The sequence below is a fragment of the Bos grunniens genome, chromosome 25, assembly GCF_055505025.1.
Source record: "Bos grunniens cultivar Pamir isolate PY7600 chromosome 25, Bosgru_T2T1.0, whole genome shotgun sequence".
In the NCBI taxonomy this organism is placed as follows: Eukaryota; Metazoa; Chordata; class Mammalia; order Artiodactyla; family Bovidae; genus Bos; species Bos grunniens.
Genome location: NC_141189.1, coordinates 31140224 through 31164001, shown reverse-complemented (window position 1 = coordinate 31164001; position 23778 = coordinate 31140224). Strand labels below are relative to the sequence as shown.

At 47.2% G+C, this 23778-nt stretch overlaps 1 protein-coding gene across 3 annotated transcripts in view; it reads left to right on the top strand.

Annotated features, from left to right (window-relative positions):
- Positions 1-1988: 1988 nt before the first annotated feature.
- The window catches only part of SHISA9 (shisa family member 9), a 461433-nt gene continuing 439643 nt past the window's right edge, over positions 1989-23778 (top strand). Inside the window, exons 1-2 of one of the 3 annotated variants that reach the window (XM_086375702.1) lie at positions 1989-2996; positions 16585-16712. In XM_086375702.1, the coding sequence (XP_086231828.1) occupies positions 2311-2996; positions 16585-16712 (814 nt within the window). In that variant the 5' untranslated portion in view covers positions 1989-2310. The remainder of the gene's footprint in view (positions 2997-16584; positions 16713-23778) is intronic. The other 2 variants (XM_086375703.1, XM_086375700.1) reach the window with 2 other exon arrangements.

Below are 23778 nucleotides of genomic sequence, written 5' to 3'. Positions count from 1 at the left end.
TTGGGCACCTGGTTTAATTGCTTTGGGCCTCAGTCTCTCCCTCTGTTGTGTGGGGCTTGGAAAGATTACCTAACAGGGGGGAGTTAAATGAGATCAGTCACTCAATGGTTCAGCAGATATTCCCAGATTGTCTGCTAGAGATGCGAGGCACTGCTTTAAGTATCATGAGGAGGTGATTTTACACAAGCAAGCTTAGTGGGTATGTTATAGGCACTGGATAAATGTCAGCTGTGGTCAGCTCACACACCAATGCCTGCGTTTGCAGAGATTCATACTGTGGTGGTGGGTGTGGGTGGACATAGGTGTGGGTGGACGCTATCTTGTTTTGGGGATCTTGTTCTGATGAACAGGAGTTCAGGCTAGGCAATCTCATGCCTTGTCCTGAGGGTTTTGGGATATAACACAGTTGATAATTCATTGATTCTTCCAGGGCTGGTTCACTCCTGGGTATGGCTCTATCAATATGGCCCTGGTGTGTTTTTGTTGGAATCGGGTCATTCTCTGCTAGTCTTTAGCGGGAGAGAGTAGGTGACCATTTCTTCAAAGAGAAGGCTTCTTCAAAGCCAAACCCCCTCTCATGCTGAGAAAATTTGCAAAACAGTCCCATTAAAACCCCATGATTTTTCAATTAAGGAGACCCCCACCCTAGTATGTCACCTTCTCTGTGGCCCAACCTCTTGATTCTTCGGAAATGCCCTGAGAAGCCCTTGACTGCAGCCAAATGGAGAAGAGGGGTGGTGGAAACATTTGCCTGCAAATCGCCTAGCCGACTGCAAAGTGTATACTTAGTTAATGCAATTAAAAAACAAAACGCAGGGGCGTGTGGGGATCTAAATTTGGTGTAGCAGCTTTGGTACAATTCTTGTTTTAGGGGCTCCTGGAGTCAAATTCAAGCCGAGGAGAGGAAGAAGTGGGAGAAATGGGAGAGGGCCGACGGCTGGCTGGAATCGGCTGATGTGAGCTAGGGCAGATTTGGAAACACTGACGACGGGAGACTTGGAGCCGAGGAAGCAAGGCCGAGTTCGGCAGCTCCGGTGAGGATATCCGGGGTGGTGGTGGTGGGAGTCGGTGGGGTCAGGGGCCAGCCGGCTCCCGGAGAACGATGCGCAAGGGCTGCAGGTACCGGAGGGCGGCCGAGTCTGGGCGCCCAGGCCTTGCGCTGCACCAGATCTGGGCGCGCAGAGGCGGCGCCGCGGTGTGGCCCTCCTGTGGAGCGCGGGGAAGGCGGCCTCGGCGAAGAGGGACCAAGTAGCAGGTCCAGGGGCCTGGGAGAGCGTCCCAAGGAAAGACGTTCTGGGGCCAGGTCATCGCCTCACCTTCCCTGCGTTTCTTTGACTTTAGTTCATCCCGAGCCCCTCTCCCGGGGGTGCCTACGCCGGGCCCAGGCTCCCTCCCAGCTCTGCCTTGGTCCTCGCCTGGGCCCCGGGAGTCCACCCAGCCGGGGGTGGCGGGGGCGGGAGAGCCTCGGGTTGGAGGCCATGGCCCGGGAAAGGGCCAGGCAGCCCCCGGGCACCTGGGAGGGACAATCCTGATCAGATCGCGCCCCACTCCGTCTTGGAGTGGAAGCCACCTGGTCTGTCCCTCAACCCTTCGAGACACCTCTTTCCCCGGTGGGCCGACTCGAGACGCCGCTCCTGCGCACGCACCCGGGAAAAAGCCACGGGCGGAGCCGCCTCCGCGCCCCGAACAGGTCCGAGCCGCGGCTCCCGCCCAGTAAGGGCGCGGGAGGTCCCGCCGCCGTCTCCCACCTGCCGGGAAATCCGAGCTGTGCCTTCAGCCACTGCGGCTGCCGGAGCTCGCTCCGGTCCGCCCGCCAGCCCGGCTCGGCTCCGCACGCCCCCCGCCTGCCTCCCGCCCGCCCGCTCGCCGGAGTCACCTCTCCCGCGCCCCCGCCCCTCTCGAGCTCGCTACCGCCCCCTCCCCCCCGCGCCTCCTCTGCCCGCCCTCCTCCCCCTCCCCCTTCCCTCCTGCCCTCCCTTCATTCCACAAGTGTCGCTTCGCTCTCTCCCGCGCACTTGGCGAGCTGGAGAGGTGAGCAGGGATCCTGCGAGCGGGCGCGGGGCGGCAAGTCCCGAGCCGCCGGCCGAGGGGAGGCGCGCACCGCCCGACTCGCCCTTGCTCTCCGGCCCCCGCCTCCCCCGGGAGCCAGCCGGACCTGCACCCCGCGCTGGCCCCCGTTCCTCCTCCCCCCGCCCGGCCCGGCGCGCTCCTCCCCGGCCGGCCCCTCGGCGCGCGGCGCGCTGGAGGCGAACGCGGGCTGAGCCGAGCGCAGTGGCCGCCGACCACCGAGCGCCCCGCGCCGCTCCCTGCATGTGCGGCCCGCGGCGGCTCGCAGCCCCCGGCAGCAGCCTCGGCAGCTTCGGCCGCGCCTCGAGAGGCGGCTGCAGCGGCTCCAGCGGCGGCCGAGTGGCCGAGCCCGGGCTGGGAGACACGATGCGCCGCGTCCTCCGGCTGCTCCTCGGCTGCTTCCTCACCGAGCTGTGCGCCCGCGTGTGCCGGGCGCAGGAGCGAGCGGGGCACGGGCAGCTGGCGCAGCTGGGCGGCGTGGTGGTGCTGACGGGGGGCAACCGCTCCGGGGCCGCCTCCGGAGAGGTCGGCGAGGGCGTGGGGGTCTCGGACGCGCCCCCGACCCGGGCGCCCACGCCGGACTTCTGCCGGGGCTACTTCGATGTCATGGGCCAGTGGGACCCGCCGTTCAACTGCAGCTCGGGCGACTTCATCTTTTGCTGCGGGACTTGTGGCTTCCGGTTCTGCTGCACGTTTAAGAAGCGGCGACTGAATCAGAGCACCTGTACCAACTACGACACTCCGCTCTGGCTCAACACCGGCAAGCCCCCCGCGCGCAAGGACGACCCCCTGCACGACCCCACCAAGGACAAGACCAACCTGATCGTTTACATCATCTGCGGGGTGGTGGCCGTCATGGTGCTCGTGGGCATCTTCACCAAGCTGGGGCTGGAGAAAGCGCACCGGCCCCAAAGGGAGCACATGTCCAGGTGGGCTGCCGCCCCCCGCCCCCCCACTCCCCGGGCGCCGCTCTTTCCCCGCTCCCCTCCCCTCTCCACCTTCCCAGAGGCAATGGCGCTCCCTCTCCAGCCCGGCCTCTCCGCGGGGGAATGTCACCCGGGCAGCCAACTTGGGCTGGGAGTGCAGAGAGGGGACGGGGAGCTCAGCACAGGTGTGGACGTGAGAGTGTGTATGTGGATTAGGGGTGTCTTCCCCCGCCACCCCCGCTCTCTTGCCGCCCCCTCCCGCCGAGTATTGCAGCGGACTTGAGACACACAGCCTGGGAGCCAGTGCCTTTGGAGTCTTGGGTTTTGGGGAGGTGGGGGTGGTCCAGCCTTCGGATTCCGCATACTACCCTTTAGGTAAACAGGGGCCGGCGAGCCCGAAAGGGAAGAGGGGTGTGTGTGAGCCCGCGCGCGCGTGTGTGCGGAGGGGGAGGGAGGGAGGCAAGGAGTGTGTGCCGCCTGCAACTCGTACGACTCGCGAAAATGTGGCGAGGGAGGTGGAGAGTGCGGGGAGGGCGAGAACAAAAGCTTTGCTCGGAGCGGCCGCCTCGCTTTCCGCCGAGCTGCCAGTTCCCTGGAATTGGGACCTCGGCCCCCCCTCCCCCCCATCACCCCCTCGTCCCTCTCTCCAGACGCCTCCTCTCCCTGCCGGGGGCAGCGACCTCAGCCGTGGCGCTGCGCCCTTTGAGCGGGCTGGTGTGGCCTCCCAGGGCCGGAGCCCCCTCCCAGCGTGCCTTCACCCCCCCAGACACCCTGATTCGTCAACTTTCCCTTTTGCCTTATTCATTATGCAAGTCCCAGCACGAGCAAGTCGCAGCAGATGGGAGAAGGCATTTGGGGATTAATGGAGCTATTTGCCTTTTTTTTTTTTTTCCCCCGAGTGTCTAAATCGATTCGCACAACCCAGTAACTTTGGAGGCTGAAGACGCAGACTGGAGGATGCAACCCTCGGCCGGGGAGAGGCCAGGGGTTGGTGTGGGGTCCCGGCTGGGGTGAGGAGGGACGGGGGAGGGTGGTGAAGAGAGCGGGGTCGCCTGCACACAGCCGGATGACTGGGGAACAAGGTTTATTCTCTTCCCGTATACGCGCAACAGAGTCGCCATGTGTTCCCCCCCACCCCCAAACACACACACACACACACACACACACACACCCCGCACCTCCGGCTGCCTGTGCGCGCGCGTGTGTCTGCACGCGCTCCGTGTGCCTGCCTAAAAAATCTCAACAAAGAGACCCACCAAAAATAGGCGAGGAACATCACCACCACATCACTAGTAATTATTTTCTATTTATATGCAGATTATCAGATGATTCCCCCCCACCCTTTCCCACCCCAAGGGAAGAATTTGGGGGAAGAAAGAGGTGAGAAGTTCCTCTCGGTTTGGGTTAGCAGGGAGGTGTGGATGGATGGTGGGATCAAGAGGCACAGAACCACCCCCACTCCAGGGGTTTCGAGAAAGCCTGACCTACCAAAAGAGTCAAGTGCGGGCCCCGCCCACCTCCTGCCACCCCAAGGTGCCCGATCGCCAACCCCACGGGCCGGTGGTTTCACGTCCCCCCGCTGTCCTCGCCAAGGGTCTGGTGTTGCGAGCGAGACTCGGAAGCAGGGTTGCGGCAGCGACTGTTGCCTCGGTAGAGAAATTCACCCAGGGATGGGTAGGGTGCCTGGCAGATTTCGACTTAATTCCTCTGCTGAAATCTTGGAGCCTTTGCCTTGCAAACCAGGGCTTTGGGAGCTCTCCTCCTGGTTCGGTTGGGATGGGGGTGGAGAAGCAGGAGGAGGGAGGTGGGAAGCTGGGGAGGAGCACTAACCTTTGGGGAACTGTGGGAGAAACTTCCTGGTCCTGCCCCCTTGCAGCTCTGTTTACTCCAGCCCAGCAGGCTGCAGCCACATTCCTCTACAGGTACCGGGAAAGGTCTCCTTGGAGGTGGAATCTAGGGGGTATCCAGTCCTGGTGTTGCAGAGCCCCAACACAGGCTCTCCTTGCATACATTTTGAGAATTCCAGGCTGGAGTGAAGGTACATACTCTTGAAAAGAAAGACTGCTTGATTTTTACTGATGACCCCCAAGGTATAATTTTCAACCTTGGCTGACGTTTAGGGTGACCTGGAATGCTTTAAAAAAAAAACAAAACAAAACACTGTTGCCAGGGGCCCCACCCTAGATGGTTCAAATCAGGATCTCTAGGGTGGGGTCTGCACATCTATACTTCTGTATATCTCTCCAGGCTTTATGGTGTTCAGTCAGTCACTGTCCCGGAAAAGGAAGTAACATTTGCTGAGCACAGTTCTGGGTGCCAGGCACTGTACTAGGGATGTGTGTGTGTCTCTGTGTGTGTATGTGTGTGTAAACATCATTTAGTTTGCCCAGTGATGAGACAGGTGCTAATTCTCTATTACATAGGAGCAAATTGTAGCTGAGGTTGGTAGCTTGCTCAAGGTCACACAGAAAATTGCGCATTCCTTACTCCCCTGGTGTCAGCTGTGTCTGGGGCAGATGTTTTCAGGTTGAGTGAGCATCAGAATTTGAGGAGCTTCCTAAAATGCACAGTCTTGCGCTTGATCCAGAGAGATTCTAAATCCATCTATCTGGGCCTCAGAAGTCTGCATTTTTACCACCTCCTTGAACGGCTTGTGTAAAGTGGTCCACACTTGACTTGGGAACATTTTCCCGGATACAGGGTGGATGGATTTATTCAGTGTGACTCTTACTGACATTCTGTTGCTGGTTCTCCCCATTTGTGTAGCCTTTGGGTGTGTTTCTATGGTGCTAGGGGCTGCCCCAAGTACTCACCAAGCACATCCTGCTCTACTGATGCAGTTAATAATTTCATATCCCAGCCATGGCTCATTTGCTTTTGCCTGCATGGACCATAGGATGTTTGGCTGGGTCCAGCACGCCAAACTCCGCATCAGACAGACTGTACGGTGGCTTTCCGGTGAAATGAACGTGCTGGCTGCAGCCTTTTAATTTATTTTGTCTCGAGCTGCAGGGGTCGCTGGGGTGGGAAGTTTGTTCTTACCTCACCTGAGAATACCTTCTCCTCAAAGACTTACAGCACGTGCTGCTCCAACGTCACACCGTTGACTGCTCCTAGTGCCCAGTGTGCTTGTGTTTGTAAGGTCAGTTTCCAGGCTCAGAGGCCTGGGCACATTGCCTGCTTCCTTCTGCGCTGATTAGGACTGAAAACGGGGAGAGACAGCAATTCCAGAGTATGCGCAGGCCTGGCCTGTGATGTGGAGAAAACTGTATAGGTGTTTCTACAGCAGATATAACCACAGCCACATTCAACCACTATTTATTGGAAGAAGTGACCACAAATGGTGGGTACCAAATGGTACCAAACCATGCAGACACATTTTATTTGGTCTGCAACATATTCCTATGTCTGTATTCTTATTTTTGGGCTTTCCAGGTGGCTCAGTGGGTAAAGAATTCGCCTGCAACGCAGCAGATGCAGGAGACACGGGTATGATCCCTGGGTCTGGAAGATTCCCTGGAGGAGGGCATGGCAGCACACTCCAGGATTCTTGCCTGGAGAATCCCATGGATGGAGGAGTCTGGGGGGCTACAGTTCATAGGGTCGCAAAGAGTCAGACACGAATGAAGCGGTCGAGCCTGCACGCATGAATTCTTAAGTTGTTCCCAATTTGTTATTGTGAACATTTTAAACATACAGAAAACTTGAAAGAAGAATAAACATAAACTCCAGTAGATCTTTCATCTAGAGCAGGGTTTCCTCCCCTTGACACTCTTGACATTTGGGGCTTGATTGTTCTCTGCTGTGGGAGGCCATCCGGTGCATTGCTGGGTGTTTGGCAGCATCTCAGGACTCTGCCCCCTTAGGAGCAGGTGGCCCCCACACACTGCAGTCAGGACAATTAAAATGTCCTCAGACGTCGCCAAAAGTCATCCAGGAGCGGAGTCACTCCCAGTCAAAAACTGCTCATTTAGATTGAATACTTATTAGTATTTTGTCACGTTTGCTTTATGGCTCTCTCTCTCTCTCCCTCTTCCTTCTTTCCTTCCTTCCTTTTTTCCTTCCTCTCTCCTTCCCTGTCTTCTTCTCTTTTTTCCTTTTTTTTTTGGCTGGAGCAGTTGAAAATAAGTTGCAGACATGACACTTCATCCCTAAATACTTTAGTGTGGATCTCCTAAGAACAAGGACATTTCTCCCACATAACACAGTTCCAGTATCCTGCCCCCAAAAAGGAACAAAATTTCCATAACATCATCAAATAGCCAATTGTATTACTGTTTTCCCAGTCATACACCAGAAATGTCTTCTAGAGATTGGGTTTTCAAACCAGGATTTCAGTCAAGGCTCACTGCGTTTGGCTGTGAAATCTCTTTAGTCTCTATGGTGTACGGTGTTTTAAAACCAACTTAGAACCAATGACCAACATTTAAAAAACTGGGAAGTTTCGCATAGAAATCTCGATTTTATGATTTCTCTTGAGAAGCTGATAGATTAGGTAACACTGGACCTGTATTTTCAAGTGGCATCTGTTCCCTTTAGGACCCTCTCAGGTTAATTTCACTTGCCCCCACCCCGTGCCCCGGTCCTCAGTTCAGTCAGTCATGTTCCCTGCAGTCCCTAGAGAGGTTGTTGGGCTGATCTGAAGAGAAATGGGTTCAAGTCAGATGGCTCCAGATTCAGTCCCAACTCAGCCACTTAATAGTGTGAACTTTTGGGAAATTTGCGGTTCATCTCTGATTCTCAGATTCCTATCTTTAGGGTCCCTATGTCATAGGTCTGTGTGAAGATTCACTGAGACTGGGCTTAGAAATCTCATAGAGCAGGACTGCCATAGGGTAACTGCTCAGTGACTATTACCCTTTATCATCATCCTTCTTATTGGAATTTTCTTCCCCTTATCTATGGAAGGAGGTGAAGTTGTAGTCTGGAACTCTGTGCCTAGTGCTTGCTCTGCTATGTCTATTTAGCTGCGTGACATTGGCCAAGTCTCATCACCTCTCTGGACTTGCATTGAATTTTAGCAGGATGGGTGGCAAGTTCAGTAAGTTCTCATTAGTTATCTATTTAATACACAGCAATGTATGTATGTCCATCCCAATCCATCCCACACCCCCTCATTGGCCTGGCTGATATTCAGGGACACTTGCTGGCTTTGCTATTTTACATAAGCTTATGTGTAAATTCTCACTTAATTTCATGTCCCACGGAGGTCAGCTTTATGACAATCTGCTTTTCACAGAGGCACAGATTGCTTTTCAAGAGGATGCAAAATCCCTTAGCGAGTGGAGGAGCTAGACTTCAGGCCCAGACAGTCTGAGGCTATGCCACGGGTCCTTGACCATCAGGCTGCACTGCCTTGAAGCACTGACATCCAGGACTTCAGTCTTTGCCGATCACAGAGAAGTGCTTGATGCCCTGCAAATAAGAGTGTCAGGGCTGGTTCAAGGAGCCCGAGTCAGATCAAGACTATGGATGTTTCCTGCATCTGCCCCTGGCAGGGCCAGCCCTCTTGGCAAAGGCATTAGTGAGGGCAGGAATGCGTGTTTGAAGCTCTTTACATTTGAAGCCAGTAGGGAATGCATGTCATCATCTTGCCCACCTTCAAACAGTCAGAAATCCAAGTGGCAAATTACATAGCGCCATGTCCTGTGTGTTTTTCAAGCATGCTTCACAAACGCTCAAGTCTCTTGCAAAGAAATGGCATCAAGTGACAGACGTCTCTCCTGCTCTTGCCTTCTCTCTCTTATTGCAGCCTCCCCTCCATCTCCCTTTTCTTATACATTTATGGTTATCCTGTGGCTTCCACCAGCTGCCCAGGCTGGAGAAGCCCACGGATGCATATGCTGTTGGCCACAAAAAGTCTCTAAAGTATTTTTTTGTTTTAATTTTTAATTGGAGGATAATTGCTTTACAATGTTGTATTGGTTTCTTCCATTCATCAACACGAATCAGCCATAGGTATACCTACGTCCCCTCTCTCTTGAACCTCCCTCCCACCCCTCACCGCATCCCAGCTCTGTAGGTTGTCATGGAGCACCGGCCTGAGCTTCCTGCATCATATAGCAAATTCCCACTGGCTATCTAAATTATTTTTCCTTGCAGAATATGTTTTGCTTCTCTTTGGGCACTGAGACCTTGCATTTTAAAAACCAACTTTATTGGAGTCTAATTTGCAGCATACAGTGTACACATATTATGTGTAGTTTGATGAATTTGGACACATGGCTACACCCATATAACCACTACCCCAGAAAGTAGCCTCATGTGCATTGCCCTTAGATCCTGGAAAAATAAATGATGCTTCTGGTACAAGAGGAAAATCTCAGGAATCCCATTCAAGTGTTTAAAAGTCAGAAAACAGTTCAGACCTTGGAACCCCTGGAGGCTTCTAAGCAAGATATTGCAACTCTAAGCTCTACTTGGCGATGTTGGGGTCTTTTATTTATTCACTGTAATTGGAAAGAAAAGGGATGCAGGCTTTTCTTTTCGTTCCTCAGATATGCCGTGCTCATTGCTGCCTTGGAGTTGTTGTGTTGGTTTGCCTCAGATTCTCTGGCTGGCCCTTTCTCAGCATTCAGGTCTCAGCTCAGTGTCACCTTGTCTGAGAAGCTGTCCTTGATCCCCTAGGATTATTTACCGATGCTCCCCCAGCCCCTCCAGCCCATCACTCAATGTGATTTGCTTCATTTCACATTACAGTCTAAAATGAACTCACTAACGTACTGGTTTACTAGTTTATCATCTGCCTCCTTCCATTATTGTTCACAGTAAGGAATGCAGCCTCTCCCCACCTGTCACTCGAGTCCTGGTATAGTACCTGGCACACGGGAGTTCTGATGCCTGACATCCTGGTTTACATGACATAAGGCACCTCCTCATCCCATCATTTATTTGCTCATGGATGTAGTCATTCCGTAGGTGTTTATTGGGAGAAGGCAATGGCACCCCACTCCAGTACTCTTGCCTGGCAAATCCCATGGACGGAGGAGCCTGGTAGGCTGCAGTCCATGGGGTCACTAGGAGTCGGACACGACTGAGCGACTTCCCTTTCACTTTTCACTTTCATGCATTGGAGAAGGAAATGGCAACCCACTCCAGTGTTCTTGCCTGGAGAATCCCAGGGACGGGGGAGCCTGGTGGGCTGCTGTCTCTGGGGTCGCATAGAGTCGGACACGACTGGAGCGACTTAGCAGCAGCAGCAGCAGCAGCAGGTGTTTATGGAGTACCTATAGTAGATCCAGCATTGGACTGAGAGCTGTGAGACTGCAAGGATTAGTGCAGGCACAGAGCTCACGGTCCATGGCAGGAGACGGGTGATGTACAGGTGAATGTACAAGTGAATAGACACTAAGCTGAACCTTATGCAACTGCCAGTATTCCATCATCTTCAACCTCAAAAATGGCAGTCTTTCAGCTGTTTGGAACTGGGTTAAGGGATATCGAGGAAAAGTGTAGTTTCTTCAATAAGGTGCCTTTATTAAGTCAGGGTTCTCCAGAGGAACAGAATCTTTAGGAGATCTGGCTAACTATCTACTTATCTAGAGATTATGCAGACTTGCCACACATGATAATGGAGGCTGGTACATACAAAATCTGCAGAGTCAAGGTCCAAGTGTTTTTTTTTTTTTCTCCTTTTTTCACTTTTTGTCTGTGCCTCAAAGCATGTGGGATCTTAGTTCCTTGACCTGGAATCAAACCCATGCTCCCTGCAATGGAAGCATGGAGTCTTAGTCACTAGGCCACCAGGGAAGTCCTAAGGTCCCAGTTTGAATCTGAAAGCCTATAAGTCACTGTAGAACCATGAGGACCTGATGTCCCAATCTGAAGGCCATCAGACAGGAAAATTCTCTTTCTTGGGGGAGGATGGGCCTTTGTTCTATTCCAGTCTTCAACTGATTGGATGAGGCTCACCCATGCTGTGGAGGACAATCTGCTTTCCTCAGTCTATCAATATAAATGTTAATTTCATCTAAAAACACCCACTCAGAGGCATCCAGAATAATGTTTGACCAAATCTTTGGTCACACCGTGGCACCCAGTCAAATCAACACATAAAATTCACCATCACAGTACCGTTAGAATCTTGCTCTTCTGAGTGTGGACCAGCAGTATCTCCAATCACAGTACCGTTAGGATCTTGCTCTTCTGAGTGTGGACCAGCAGTATCTCCAATCACAGTACCGTTAGGATCTTGCTCTTCTGAGTGTGGACCAGCAGTATCCCCATCACCTGGCCCCAGATCTCAGGGCCTGTTGCAGACATCTTGAATCAGAATCTGCATCCTAACAAAAGCCCCTAGATAATCCATGTGCACATTCAAGTTTGAGAAGCACTCAGAATGTGTGCTACACATAAATACCAATTCCTTGGGCATTAGTTTGGTTTGTAGTACATAGTTGGTTCTTTCCACTGTCTAATTCAATAAATTAAAAAAAAAAACACATCCCTATTTGTAACATGTTTTTTAGTATACACTGCAATATATGGGCTTCCCTGATGGCTCAGATGGTAAAGAATCTGACTCCAATGCAGGAGACCCAGGTTCGATCTCTGGGTTGGGAAGATCCCCTGGAGAGGGAAATGGCAACCCACTCCAGTATTCTTGCCTGGAGAACTTCATGGACAGAGGAGCCTGGCAGGCCACAGTTCATAGGGTCCCAAAGAGTTGGACATGACTGAGTGACTAACATACATAATATATGCACATATGTTTATTATTTTTAAAATTTTTATTGGAAGATAGTTGACTTACAATGTTGTATTAATTTCTGCAGTAAAGTGACTCAATTATATATATTCTTTTTCATATTGATTTTCATTATGGCTTACCACTCACCCCACTCCAGTACTCTTTTGCCTGGAAAATCCCATGGATGGAGGAGCCTGGCAGGCTTCAGTCCATGGGATTGCTAAGAGTCAGACATGGCTGAGCGACTTCACTTTCACTTTTCACTTTCATGCACTGGAGAAGGAAATGGCACCCCACTCCAGTACTCTTGCCTGGAAAATCCCATGATCGGAGAAGCCTGGTAGGCTGTAGTCCATGGGGTCACGAAGAGTTGGACCCGACTGAGCGACTTCACTTTCACTTTTTACTTTCATTGGAGAAGGAAATGGCAATCCACTCCAGTGTTCTTGCCTGGAGAATCCCAGGGACGGCAGAGCCTGGTGGGCTGCCGTCTATGGGGTCGCACAGAGTCGGACACGACTGAAGCGACTTAGCAGCAGCAGCAGCATGGCTTATCACAGGATATTGAATATAGTTTCCTGTGCTGTAGTTGTTGTTCAGTCGCTAAGTCATATCTGGTTCTTTGTGACCCCATGAACTGCAGCATGCCAGGCTTCCCTGTCCTTCACTATCTCCTGGAGTTTGCTCAGACTCATGTCCATTGAGTCAGTGATGCCATCCAACAATCTCATCCTCTGCTGCCCCTTCTCATCTTGCCTTCAGTCTTTCCCAGGTCTTTTCCAATAAGTCAGTTACTCACATCAGGTGACCAGAATATTGGAGCTTCAGCTTCAGCATCAGTCCTTCCAATGAATATTTAGGGTTGATTTCCTTTAGGATTGACGGGTTTGATCCCCTTGCAGTCCAAGGGATTCTCAAGAGTCTTCTCTAGCACCACAATTCAAAAGCATCAATTCTTTGGCACTCGCCTTCTTTATGGTCCATCTCACATCCATACATGATTACTGGACAGTCCATAGTTTTGACTACATGGATCTTTGTCAGCAAAGTGGTATCTCTGCTTTTTAATACCCTGTCTAGGTTTGTTATAACTTTTCTTCCAAGGAGCAAGCATCTTTGAATTTCGTGACTGCAGTCACTGTCGTGGTGATTTTAGAGCCCAAGAAAATAAAGTATATCACTGTTTCCACATCTATTTGCCATGAAGTGATGGGACTGGATGCCATGATCTTCATTTTTTGAATGTTGTCCTATATAATAGGACCTTGTTGTTTAGATAGACTCTAAAGCATACATAAGAGCAGGTATATTAAGCAGAACTGAAGGTGAAACAAATATTTACAATTTGTTGCCAATGGTGATGACTTTGTGTAATAACACACTAGTGTGTGTTGAGGATGAAGCTCATCATTCATACATAGATCCATATTTTGAATATTCTTCATGAGAGTTTGAATTATTTTTGGCTGATTTCATTTTGATCTGAATAGGCCATCGTTTTTTTTTTTTTTTTTAACTTTGTGAGAAGCTGTTGAAGAGGAGAGGGTCCAGTCTATCATTTTCCTGTCCTTGTTTAATCAGTATTGTCTCCAGGCTGTGGTTTTGTTATGAGGGAACATTCTTAAGCCCCATGTCCACCTAGTGATGGCTAGCTTAGTATAACTAGATTCTTTGCTTGCACATCCCTTTGGGGGTGTATATAACTACAGCACAGCTGATGCACCCTAAAGATGATGCCACTGCCAAGGTTGGCACCTTGGTCCAAGGTTCTTGCTTCTCACCATCTGACATGGGTGTTCCAAGTGAGGGCTCCAGCCTCAGTTCACACATTTATTTCTTATTTTTAATGACTAAAGACCATACACAGAAGTTGTCATATTTCCTTCCCCCCACTGCCAAACTATATTAGGCATTCCCTGAGTGAGTGGACCACACCTTGAAGACACCTTGTCCAGGATACAGAAGCCTAAGAATCCCCGTCCTCATGCCTACTCTGTGAAGGGCTACCCTGGGGAAAAGTATCCTTGACTTTCTGGTGAATTTCATGAATTTTGGCACTCAGCAGGAGCCAGGGAATCTGCCGATGGCAGTGCTGACCGAATTCACGGGTAGCCACCCTGATCATTTACTTTGCTATCCTCTTGAAAGTTCAAATATTTTGCAATTTTGGAGAGAAATCTTGAGAGACTGTGGTGAGAACTCTGGCCTCTTTTTTCCTTTTAACTCGATAGTGTCTCAGTCTGCCTTTATTTATTTTTATTTGCATATTTCATTATTTTGGCTGCAGTGGGTCTTCGTTGTGGTGTGTGGGCCCTTCGTTGTAGACTGTGGGTTCACTAGCTGTGGTGCCGGCTTAGTTGCCCCTCAGCATGCAAGATTTTAGTTTCCTGACCTCGGATCAAGCCCTGTATTGGAAGGCAGATTCACTGGATGGCCAGAGAAACCCCAAACTATGGCTTCTTGTTCAGGAAAAATGCACAAATAAAATTTCTGTTCAATTCTAGAGGAGTTCAGAGATCCTCTGAAGTTCAATAAAGAACCTATGTATTTATTTATTTTTATTTTAACATATGTTTAAAAATTTTTTTTTAAACTGGAGGATAATTGCTTTACAGTGTGTTGGTTTCTACCATTCATCAACATGAATCAGCATGCGGCACCTTCTCATTAGCTATTGTTTTACATATGGTAACGTATATATCGGAGAAGGCACTGGCACCCCACTCCAGTACTCTTGCCTGGAAAATCCCATGGACAGAGGAGCCTCGTAGGCTGCAGTCCATGGGGTCGCTAAGAGTTGGGCATGACTGAGCGACTTCACTTTCACTTTTCACTTTCATGGATTGGAGAAGGAAATGGCAACCCACTCCAGTGTTCTTGCCTGGAGAATCCATATATCTCAATATTGCTTCTCAGTTCATCCCACCCTCTCCTGTCCTCACTGTGTCCGTAAGTCTGTTCTCTATGTCTGGGTCTCTGTTCCTGTCCTGCAAATAGGAAAGAACATGTTTAGAAGTGAAAAAAAGGCAAATTAGATTTGAGAGACATCTGTCTTGTGTTTCAAACATTTCTTTCCTGCAGTCCTTTTCAAGTTTCAGGTTCTGCTTACTGTGCAGGGTCGGGAGGAGCTTAAACAATGATTTCAAAGACATTCAGGTTTGTATCTTAGTCCCGCCACTGATTAGCTGGGTTAACTTGGGCGTGTGTGCGTGCATGCTAAGTTGCTTCAGTCGTGTCCGGCTCTTTGCTACCTGATGGACTGTAGCCCGACAGGGCAGTCTTTTAAAAAATATTTATTTATTTATTTGGTTGTGCCAGGTCTTAGCTGCAGCATGTGGGATCTAGTTTCCTGACCAGGGATCAAATCCAGGCCCCCTGAATTGGGAGCTTGGAATGTTAGCCACTGGACTACCAGGGAAGTCCTGTTGGGCAGTCTTTTTGTTCTGGAGAATGGGTATAGTAATCCACGCCTTGTAATGCTCTCCCACTTGTTGGCTGCAGTTCAGCTTTGTTAGCCTTCTTGTTCCTCTGATCTGAACTCTTCTATGCCTCAGGGTCTTTGCACTTGCTGACCCCTCTGCCTGGAATGTTCTTTCATCCTCTTCATGGCAGTAACGCCTCACTGTTCAGGGCTCAGCTCAGATGCCTTCTCAGGAAGGCTTTTCCTGATCAGCCAATCTGTCAGGTTATTTTGGATTTTCTTTTTTAAAAGTATACAATGCAGTGATTTGTAGTATATTGAGAAAGTTGAGCAACCATCACCACTGTCTAATTCTAGAACATTTTCATCACCCTAAAAAGAAACCCCTCCCTCATTAGCAGTGATTTCCCATTTCCCCTCCCACACCCCTGGCCCCTGGCAACCACTACTCTGCTGTCCATATGGATTTTCCCATTCTGAACATTTCAAGTAAATGGAATCAGTTCACCTCTCTGAGTCTCTGTTGACTCATCAGCAAAGAAGGAGTAATAACCCTCATGATGTGTTTATGTGCTGCCTAATTGAATTAAGGCATGTCACGTGACTAGAACAGTGCCTGGCTTATGGGAAGTACTCAGTAAATGTTACTTATTGTTACTAATACTGGGCCGTAACTGTACCTGAAGTGTTGGTATCTAGGGTTAGCAAGAGTACTGTGCTGTGCTCAGTTGTGTCCAACTCTTTGTGACCCCATGGACTGTAGCCCACCAGGCTCCTCTTGTCCATGGGATTTCCCAGGCAAGGATACTGGAGCAGGTTGTCATTTTTCTTCTCCAGGGGATCTTCTTGACCCAGGGATCAAACCCATGTCTCTTACATCTTCCGCATTGGCAAACATATTCTTTACCAGTAGCGCCACCTGGGAATAAGCATTTTTTTTATTATTAGGATTAGTTATAAAGGGTGATTAAACTTGTTGGGTGCCGACATATTACATATATTCATCATTTAATCCTCTCAATAACTCTATAAAGTGGGTAACGCTGCCATTACATCAGTAACACGAGAGGTATATGAATTCTTCTGCATGAGATCCTTATGTAATCTCTAATTGCAGGGATCTTCTTTACGTATGTCTTTTTCCCCTCCACCCTAAGTAGAATGGCAGCTACATGGAGAAAGGGGTCTTGTCTTTTGTTCATAAGCCCAAAGCCCTGGTAGCTCAGATGGTAAAGAATCCTCCGCCTGCAATGTGGGAGACCTGGGTTTGATCCCTGGGTTGGGAAGATCCCCTGGAGGAGGGAACAGCAGCCCACTCCAGTATTCTTGCCTGGAGAATTCCATGGATAGAGGAGCCTGGTGGGCTACAGTTCATGGGGTCACAAGGAGTCGGACATGACTGAGCCACTTTCAATTTTTAAGAATAAGTAGGTGCTAGTCATTGTTTTGAATGAATCAATTTAAACTTTCTCTCCTTTCAGGGCCCTTGCAGACGTCATGAGGCCACAGGGCCACTGCAACACTGACCACATGGAGAGAGATCTCAACATTGTGGTCCACGTCCAGCATTATGAGAACATGGATACCAGAACCCCCATAAATAATCTTCGTAAGTATAGCTCTGCCATCCAGTTCCAGTCCCACGGGGTGACCTAAGCGGTGGTCACACCTCCAGATTTCATGGTGTGTGTTTGGGTTTATGAGGAGCTTCTCTTTGTTGACTAAGAAGTTTTATTTTATCTCTTCTGGATCTAACTGTGGGTGGCATCTTCAGATTTCACTTTGTTTCTCCATTAAAGAGTCATCCACGTGGTGGATTTTTCATGGTTGGTTCTTCTGTTAACAGGCCACTTTGGAGGTTCATCTTGGTCATATGTTAACTAATAGCCCTTTTGGCTGGTCATCATGGTAGGTACTTAGCTAACCAAAGGATTACTTGGTTGGTTCATCCTATATAGTAAATCTGTTAGCCAATAACCTGTTTTGTTGGTTCATCTTGATTGGGTAATCTGTTAATCAATGGTTCATTTGCTTATCTGGCTGCCTCTTGAGGTAGACCAGTTGTCACTTTTAGGTTTTATATGGCTTTCAGTTAACAGATACTGGTTTGAAGAATTAGATTTATTTTTCATGAAATCAGAATTTCATAAACATAATCCACAAACTCTGTGTGTGTGTGTGTGTGTGTGTGTGTGTGTATACCTGTGCATGTATGTGGGGGGTTTTGAGTTGGGGTTGTGTTAGTTTGGGTGTGTACCTATGATTAAAAAGAAGCAAATTGTTCTGTTGTTCTCCAAGGGGGAAAAAGTTGCATTTGCTATTGTGTTTCAATAGGTATTCTTTAGCTGACAGCACATACCTGGGAATCTTAGCGTGGTCCCAAAGATTTTCTTTCCTTTCAAAGGTCAGTATATACGATATATATTATGGAGCTGATGTACTGACTATTGGGAGTGGGGAAAAATAAGATTGTTTTGTTTTTGACAGTAGTGTACTATCATGGTTATTCCTAGCAATTATGTTTTCAAGTAAGCCCCACATTAAAGTAATGTTGTAGGGCTTTGTTTAAAATAATAAAAGCCAGAAAATTTAAAGGATGCATTTAGTTGTAGCTGGAGGTTTTTTAAAAACAGAAACAGTTCTGGATTTTTGCACGTTTTTCTAGTCTGGGTCACCTTTGCTAAAGTTCCACCAGAAACAGCATTGGTGTTTTATTTGCTGAATCATAGTTTTGCACTGTTTGGTTACAAATTTTCATGCTCAATGGGTAGAGGAATAAGTCTGTGGAATTTGACATTGGTGATGCAAATTATCTGCCTCTACATGGTGATAATTGTTCATGGCCTTGGAAATGTTGCAGCATGTTTGCAAAGTTAATGTGTACGTGGTTTGAAATGGGTTACTAAGTAGAAAGTCTTAAGTTCCATTCTATTAAATAACTTGACATTATTTATTTATGAACTGGATCGTAAAAATGATAAGAGAAATAGCCACATGTTAGAGCAAAATACACCAGTCATTGGAAGTTTTATGACCAAATCTCAAAGCCCCAAAAGGCATGGTGAATTGCACCACCTCTGATATAGCAATTGTTGTATCCAGTTCTGGCTTTGATGGAAATGAGCACATTCTCTTTCAGAATTCAGTGGAAAATAAGCTGAACCTAGGTGTATATGAGTCCTAAATATCATAAGCGAGTGAATATGACCATGAAGTAGAGAAAGCTGAAATGGTGTTGAATCCCTGGCTATAAAAAGGTGGCTGTTGAAAGTGTCTCATTTGAAGTTTCAATTTCTAGGATGATTTTGAATCAGCTCTTGAGTGGAATAACAAACTCATTGAAGTCACTCAAATTACACCACTCTGTCAGGCAAAAGGTCAGGCAACATTAATGAATCTTGCTTTAGGAAGGGATCTTTGTTTAAAGTTGTACTGAAAATAAATTGTGGTTCAGAGATGGGTCTCTAGGTACTGTGCATTTCAGAAATCTCCTGTGACAGACTAACTTGGTTTATTTATGAGTCTTGCTTTTAGTCTATATTTGTGTTTCAGTAATCAGTGATCTTTTACACCAAGGAAAAAAATGCATCTTGTAATATTTTACTGAGTAGAATTGCACTAGAGCTTTCCTGACAAACTGCAGGGGAGAATTCTAGGTACAATGTCAAAAACATTGCATTCTCCTAGGAATTACGACAGATATTAATTTTATGTAGTTCTGCTAGGTTGGTTCCATCCTTATTTCTTAGTATTTTGGGGAATATCTGGAAAATAAGAGCATATAGCTTTTCTACAGGTTTACATTAATGAGTTTAATTTAAATAGCAAATTAATTCAGTAGTTGGTAGTGATAATATTTACTTGTAATGAAGTGTTTGTCTTTTATTGATTTACAGGAGCTCTTTACATATAATGGACACGTGGGAAAAATTACATGTTCAAAAGAAACAATGATTTGTGGAGTTCATTGAGAAGATAAGAGCTAGGTGACTGACATTATCAGTTATTAAAGGTTCAAGAAGCCACGTAGTCTCCAGAGCCCACTGACTAATAGAGAAGTAGGAGAGGAGGAATCTTGTCTGAAAATCAGAAAGTAAGACCAGCTCTTGGTGCCAGAATTAGAATGCCACTACTGAATACAATGGCATAGGAAATGGTAACCTACTCTAGTATTCTTGCCTGGAAAATTCCATGCACAACGGAGCTTGGAGGGCTACAGTCCTTGGGGGTCACAAAGAGTCCGAGCACACAATGAATATAAAACCCTTTTCTGGACATTATGGGAGCTACGAAGATTTACCATTACAGAAAGTGGAAAGATGCATCTATTTGATATACAACAAGAAGGGGCACATTGTGCCATTTTTAGGGTGCTCTTCACTAAATATTCAAGTTGTGAGATTTGATTGAAGTTCCAACTTAAATGTTATTTTTATCTCTGTTTGGTGACCCACTTGACATTGCTTTAAGAGAATAATCATCTTCTCTTGATACTAACACTAGATCACTTTCTGCACTTTTCCTTATGCTTTGTTCAAACACTAAGAGAACCAGCAACAGTCTAGAAACCTGGATATTTGGAAGGAGGGGAGTCGGGAAGGAGGGGAGTCGGGAAGGACTAGAGTGAAGGCAAATAGGGAGGAAAAGGCTTCAATATTTGGAATTTTTTTTGCCAACCTTTATCAGTTTCCTATGGTTCATTTTTCCTGTGATATAGGCAGGACTCGCCTTTTTTTATCTTCAGCAGATGCTGTTCAGGGTCTTTTCAGGCATTCAGTGTTATTGCCTAAAAATATTTAGTCTGATAATCAAAAGGGCTTGGACCTCTTTGATTAACAGGATGCAGATTCAGATGAGAGAGTGATTTTCTGCAAAAGCTCCTCGGCTTCTGCGTAATTACAGTTTGCTTTTGAAGGCGCATTTTGTTCTCAAGTACTGTGAACGTGCGCTGTCTCCCCCACCCCAGCCGCCCTGTTTGCCAGTGACAACCCCACCCCCCCGCCCCAACCTCACCTTCTGAGAGTCCAGGGTAAATGTAGGCTTCTTTTAGTGTCAAGATTGTGAGATTTGAGTGAGGGATTGTGGGGACAAAATACAACCTTGGATCAACATTTCTCATCTTGTTTGTATTAAAAGCACACTTCTTTTGAAATAAAGTTTTAATTTGGAAATAATTTTATATTTATAGGAAAGTGGCACAAATAGTACCCAGAATTCTCACCCACTCACCCACTTGCCCTTGATGTTAACATCTTACTTGACTATGGTACACCGTAGTTATATGTCAAAACTAAGGAGTCAATATTTGTACATTATTTTTAGCCAAATGGTAGGTATTGTTTCAATCTCACTGGTTTCTTCTCTGATGTCCCTTTTCTGCTCCAGGATTCAATCCAGAACACTACATTATAGTTACTGCAGCTGACTTGATAGTAGAATTTTGGTTGTGCGGTATTGTTTAACGATGTGGCAAAGGCTGGAAACAACATGAAATAAGTCAGTGGCAATTACACAGCCTTTATTGCCATTGTATAAAGTGTTGCCCAGTGTCTATGAAAACCTCGCGTTAAGTTATGCACCTGCTCAGGGTTGGAATGGAACCAGCTGACATCCTGACTGCTCTCACATCTATTCATGGGACAAAGGACCCTCACACTCCGTACAAACATACAGCTCCACTTCTGAATGGAGTCAATGTTGTAGTATTTATTTCACGGGCATAATCTGAGCAAGTGAGATCTCACCCCAAACTCTGGTGAAATGCTGACTTGCTATTTCAGGGCATGGAACTCATCAGAAAGACCGGATTCTTATCCTGGCTTCTACTCCCACCCTGTCCTTCCCCAGGACCATTTCCAAGCGGGTTTACGAGGAATCAGATGAAAAGCAGATCCATGACTTAGTTTCTGAAGAGGTTGTACAGCTCATGTTTAGGGCTAAATGGATTTTCATTCATTTGTCCATATTTACAAAGGCACCCAGGATGTCCCATACTCGATTTTTTTGAAATACTAGAAGGAATATTCCCACATACTTTCTAAAAATTGGGAGGAATTACCAACATGGGCCTCCTGTATAGCACAGGGAACTGTCCTCAATTTTTTGTAATAATGTATAAAGGAAAAGAAGAGCTTTCCAAGTGTTGCTAGTGGTAAAGAACCTGCTGGCCAATGCGGGAAACATGAGACAGGTGTTTGATCCCTGGGTAGGGAAGATCCCCTGGAGGAGGAAATGGCAACCCACTCCAGTATTCTTGCCTAGGAAATCCCATGGACAGAGGAGCCTGGCAGAGGGCTATAGTCCATGGGGTTGCAAAGAGTCAGACATGACTGGGTGACTGACACCTTTACTTTCATTTTGGCCAGGCACAGGTGCTAAATGTTTTGAATATATTAACTCCTTTAATATGCAAAACAATGTTTAAACAGCCCTGCTCATTCCTGCCTCAGGGCCTTTGCACCTGCTGTGCTTTTTGCCTATAGCACAGGATCCCAGGCCTCTTGCATCTCATCTGTTACCCCTATTGCAACCTCACTAGAGAGGATGTCCTTGTCTACCTGTGGCTCCCAAGTCACCTACTGTTCCCCATTTTCCCACTATTCTCTCTATAACTTTTGTATTCTCTGAAGTTGTCTTGCTCATGTTTTAAATTTATTCCTCTTTCACTATATTGTAAACTCCACAAGAACAAAAGCTTTGTATCGTCACAGCTGTACTCCCCACGGCAGGACTGGGCTGGCTCATAACAGAAGCTCCATAAATTTTTGTCTAATAAATGAGAAAGCCTGTGGAAGAGGTATCGTTATCCCTGTTTTATGAAGGAGAAAACCGAGATTCATGGAAACTAAAGAACTGGTATGATAACTGAGATTTACTTTTAACATCACCAGGAATGTATATAATTGTGGGGGATGGTAGATGAAACAAAATGGGAAAAATACTGTTATTACAGCCAGGTGACCAACTACATGGGGATTCCTTATTCTAGTCTATATTTGTGTATATTTGAAAATATCCATAATAAAATTGAAAGTTACACAGCTTGTCCACCATAGCAGAGTTAATTCACAGAGGAGCTGGGATTCAAACCCCGTTCTGTCTGAGTCCGTAGCCTGAACTTTAATGGAGGCATGTTGGTTATCTTCTGGTGAATATCCAGGCTTAGGAAGGATGAGAATCAGGACACTTGAGGGACTTTAGGAGGTAGAGTGGGTAAAACATCACTATTGTTTCTGTCCTTAATACACTCAATCACAGTGTCTTTTAGTTCACTTTATCCAGAGAGAGAAAATGTGGTTGGTTTCTGACCAACCATCAACCTGGCTCCCTTGAATCAGTTGTCAGACTCCTGAACAATCAGTTGGGTGGGATGGAGAATGTCTCAGTCTCAGGACTTAGGTGGAACTAGTCTCCAAGAGGCTATGTTTGAGAAGCACAGTGGAGATTGCTGTTTTAAGCTTCCTAGGGGTAGGGGTAAGGATTACATTAGTTTTATTCTTTTCTGTACCTCCACTGCCTAGAAATTACACAGAGTTCAACAGACATTTGTCAAATGAATGATTACATGTATCTATGAATGACTCCCTTGCCGGAGCTCCATAAGAAGTCCAGGGGAACCCATTAACAGGACCCTTGAGATTTTTGAGTTTTGAGGAAGTTTGGCTAATTTCGACTCAGATGAGGCTTTAACTCTCTTCTAAGAAGTGACAGTTACCAGTACTCGTGTTCCTGAAATTACTGGACAGGTAGTCTTTCCATCTGAAGATCTATGACTGCAAATAGTTTTGCACACAGGTCAGTAGATTATAGCATTGCTAAGAGTTAAGGGGCTGGGCCACACTGGATCCACTAGAAACACTTTAAAAGAAAATGCTTATGTATTTGGTTGCACTGGGTCTTAGTTGTGGCCCAGGGGATGTTCGTTGCGTCATGTGGGATCTTGTGTTGCAGCACACGGGCTCTCTAGTTGTGGCTCGGGCTTAGTTGCCCCGTGCTGTGTTGGGTCTTAATTCCCCGACCAGGGATCGAACCTGTGTCTGCTGCATTGCCAGGCCAATTCTTAACCTCTGGACCATCAGGGAAGTCCCTAAAAACATTTTTAGGTTTAGTGCTGTGGCCTGAGTTCACTTGGTGTGGTTTTAGATTGGAGCCCTGGTTTTCTCCTGAAGTATTCAGAGTTATAGATGGGATCCTGACATGTGATGACGCTCATTAAACAGTGGACAGTTTGTCTTTGAGATAGTGCAGTGAGGGCATGGGAGATATGGACTTGGGTGGTGGACATCATTGGATTGGGTGTATGTATGCTCTGTCATCTGTGAGCTGTGCAATCTTGGAAGTATTAATGTAATTCTGTAAACTACAGTTTTCCATTCACTGAAAAGAGTGAAATAACATCTACCTTACAAGTTTGTTTTGGAGATAAAGGAATTAACACATACAAAGGATTTAGCATAATGCCCGGTAACATACGTATTGATTACTGTTGTTATTTGTGGAATGATTGAGCATAGGTGCTAAGGTGGTCCATAGACGAGGGGCCAGTGATGCTCATCAGCAGCATTTATTGTACAGTTGTCTTCACAGTGAACATATTTTCATGCTGCCTGTTGATAACCCCATTTGTGTGTGTGTGTGTGTGTGTTTTCTACTACTGTTTCTGATGTAAATGAGAA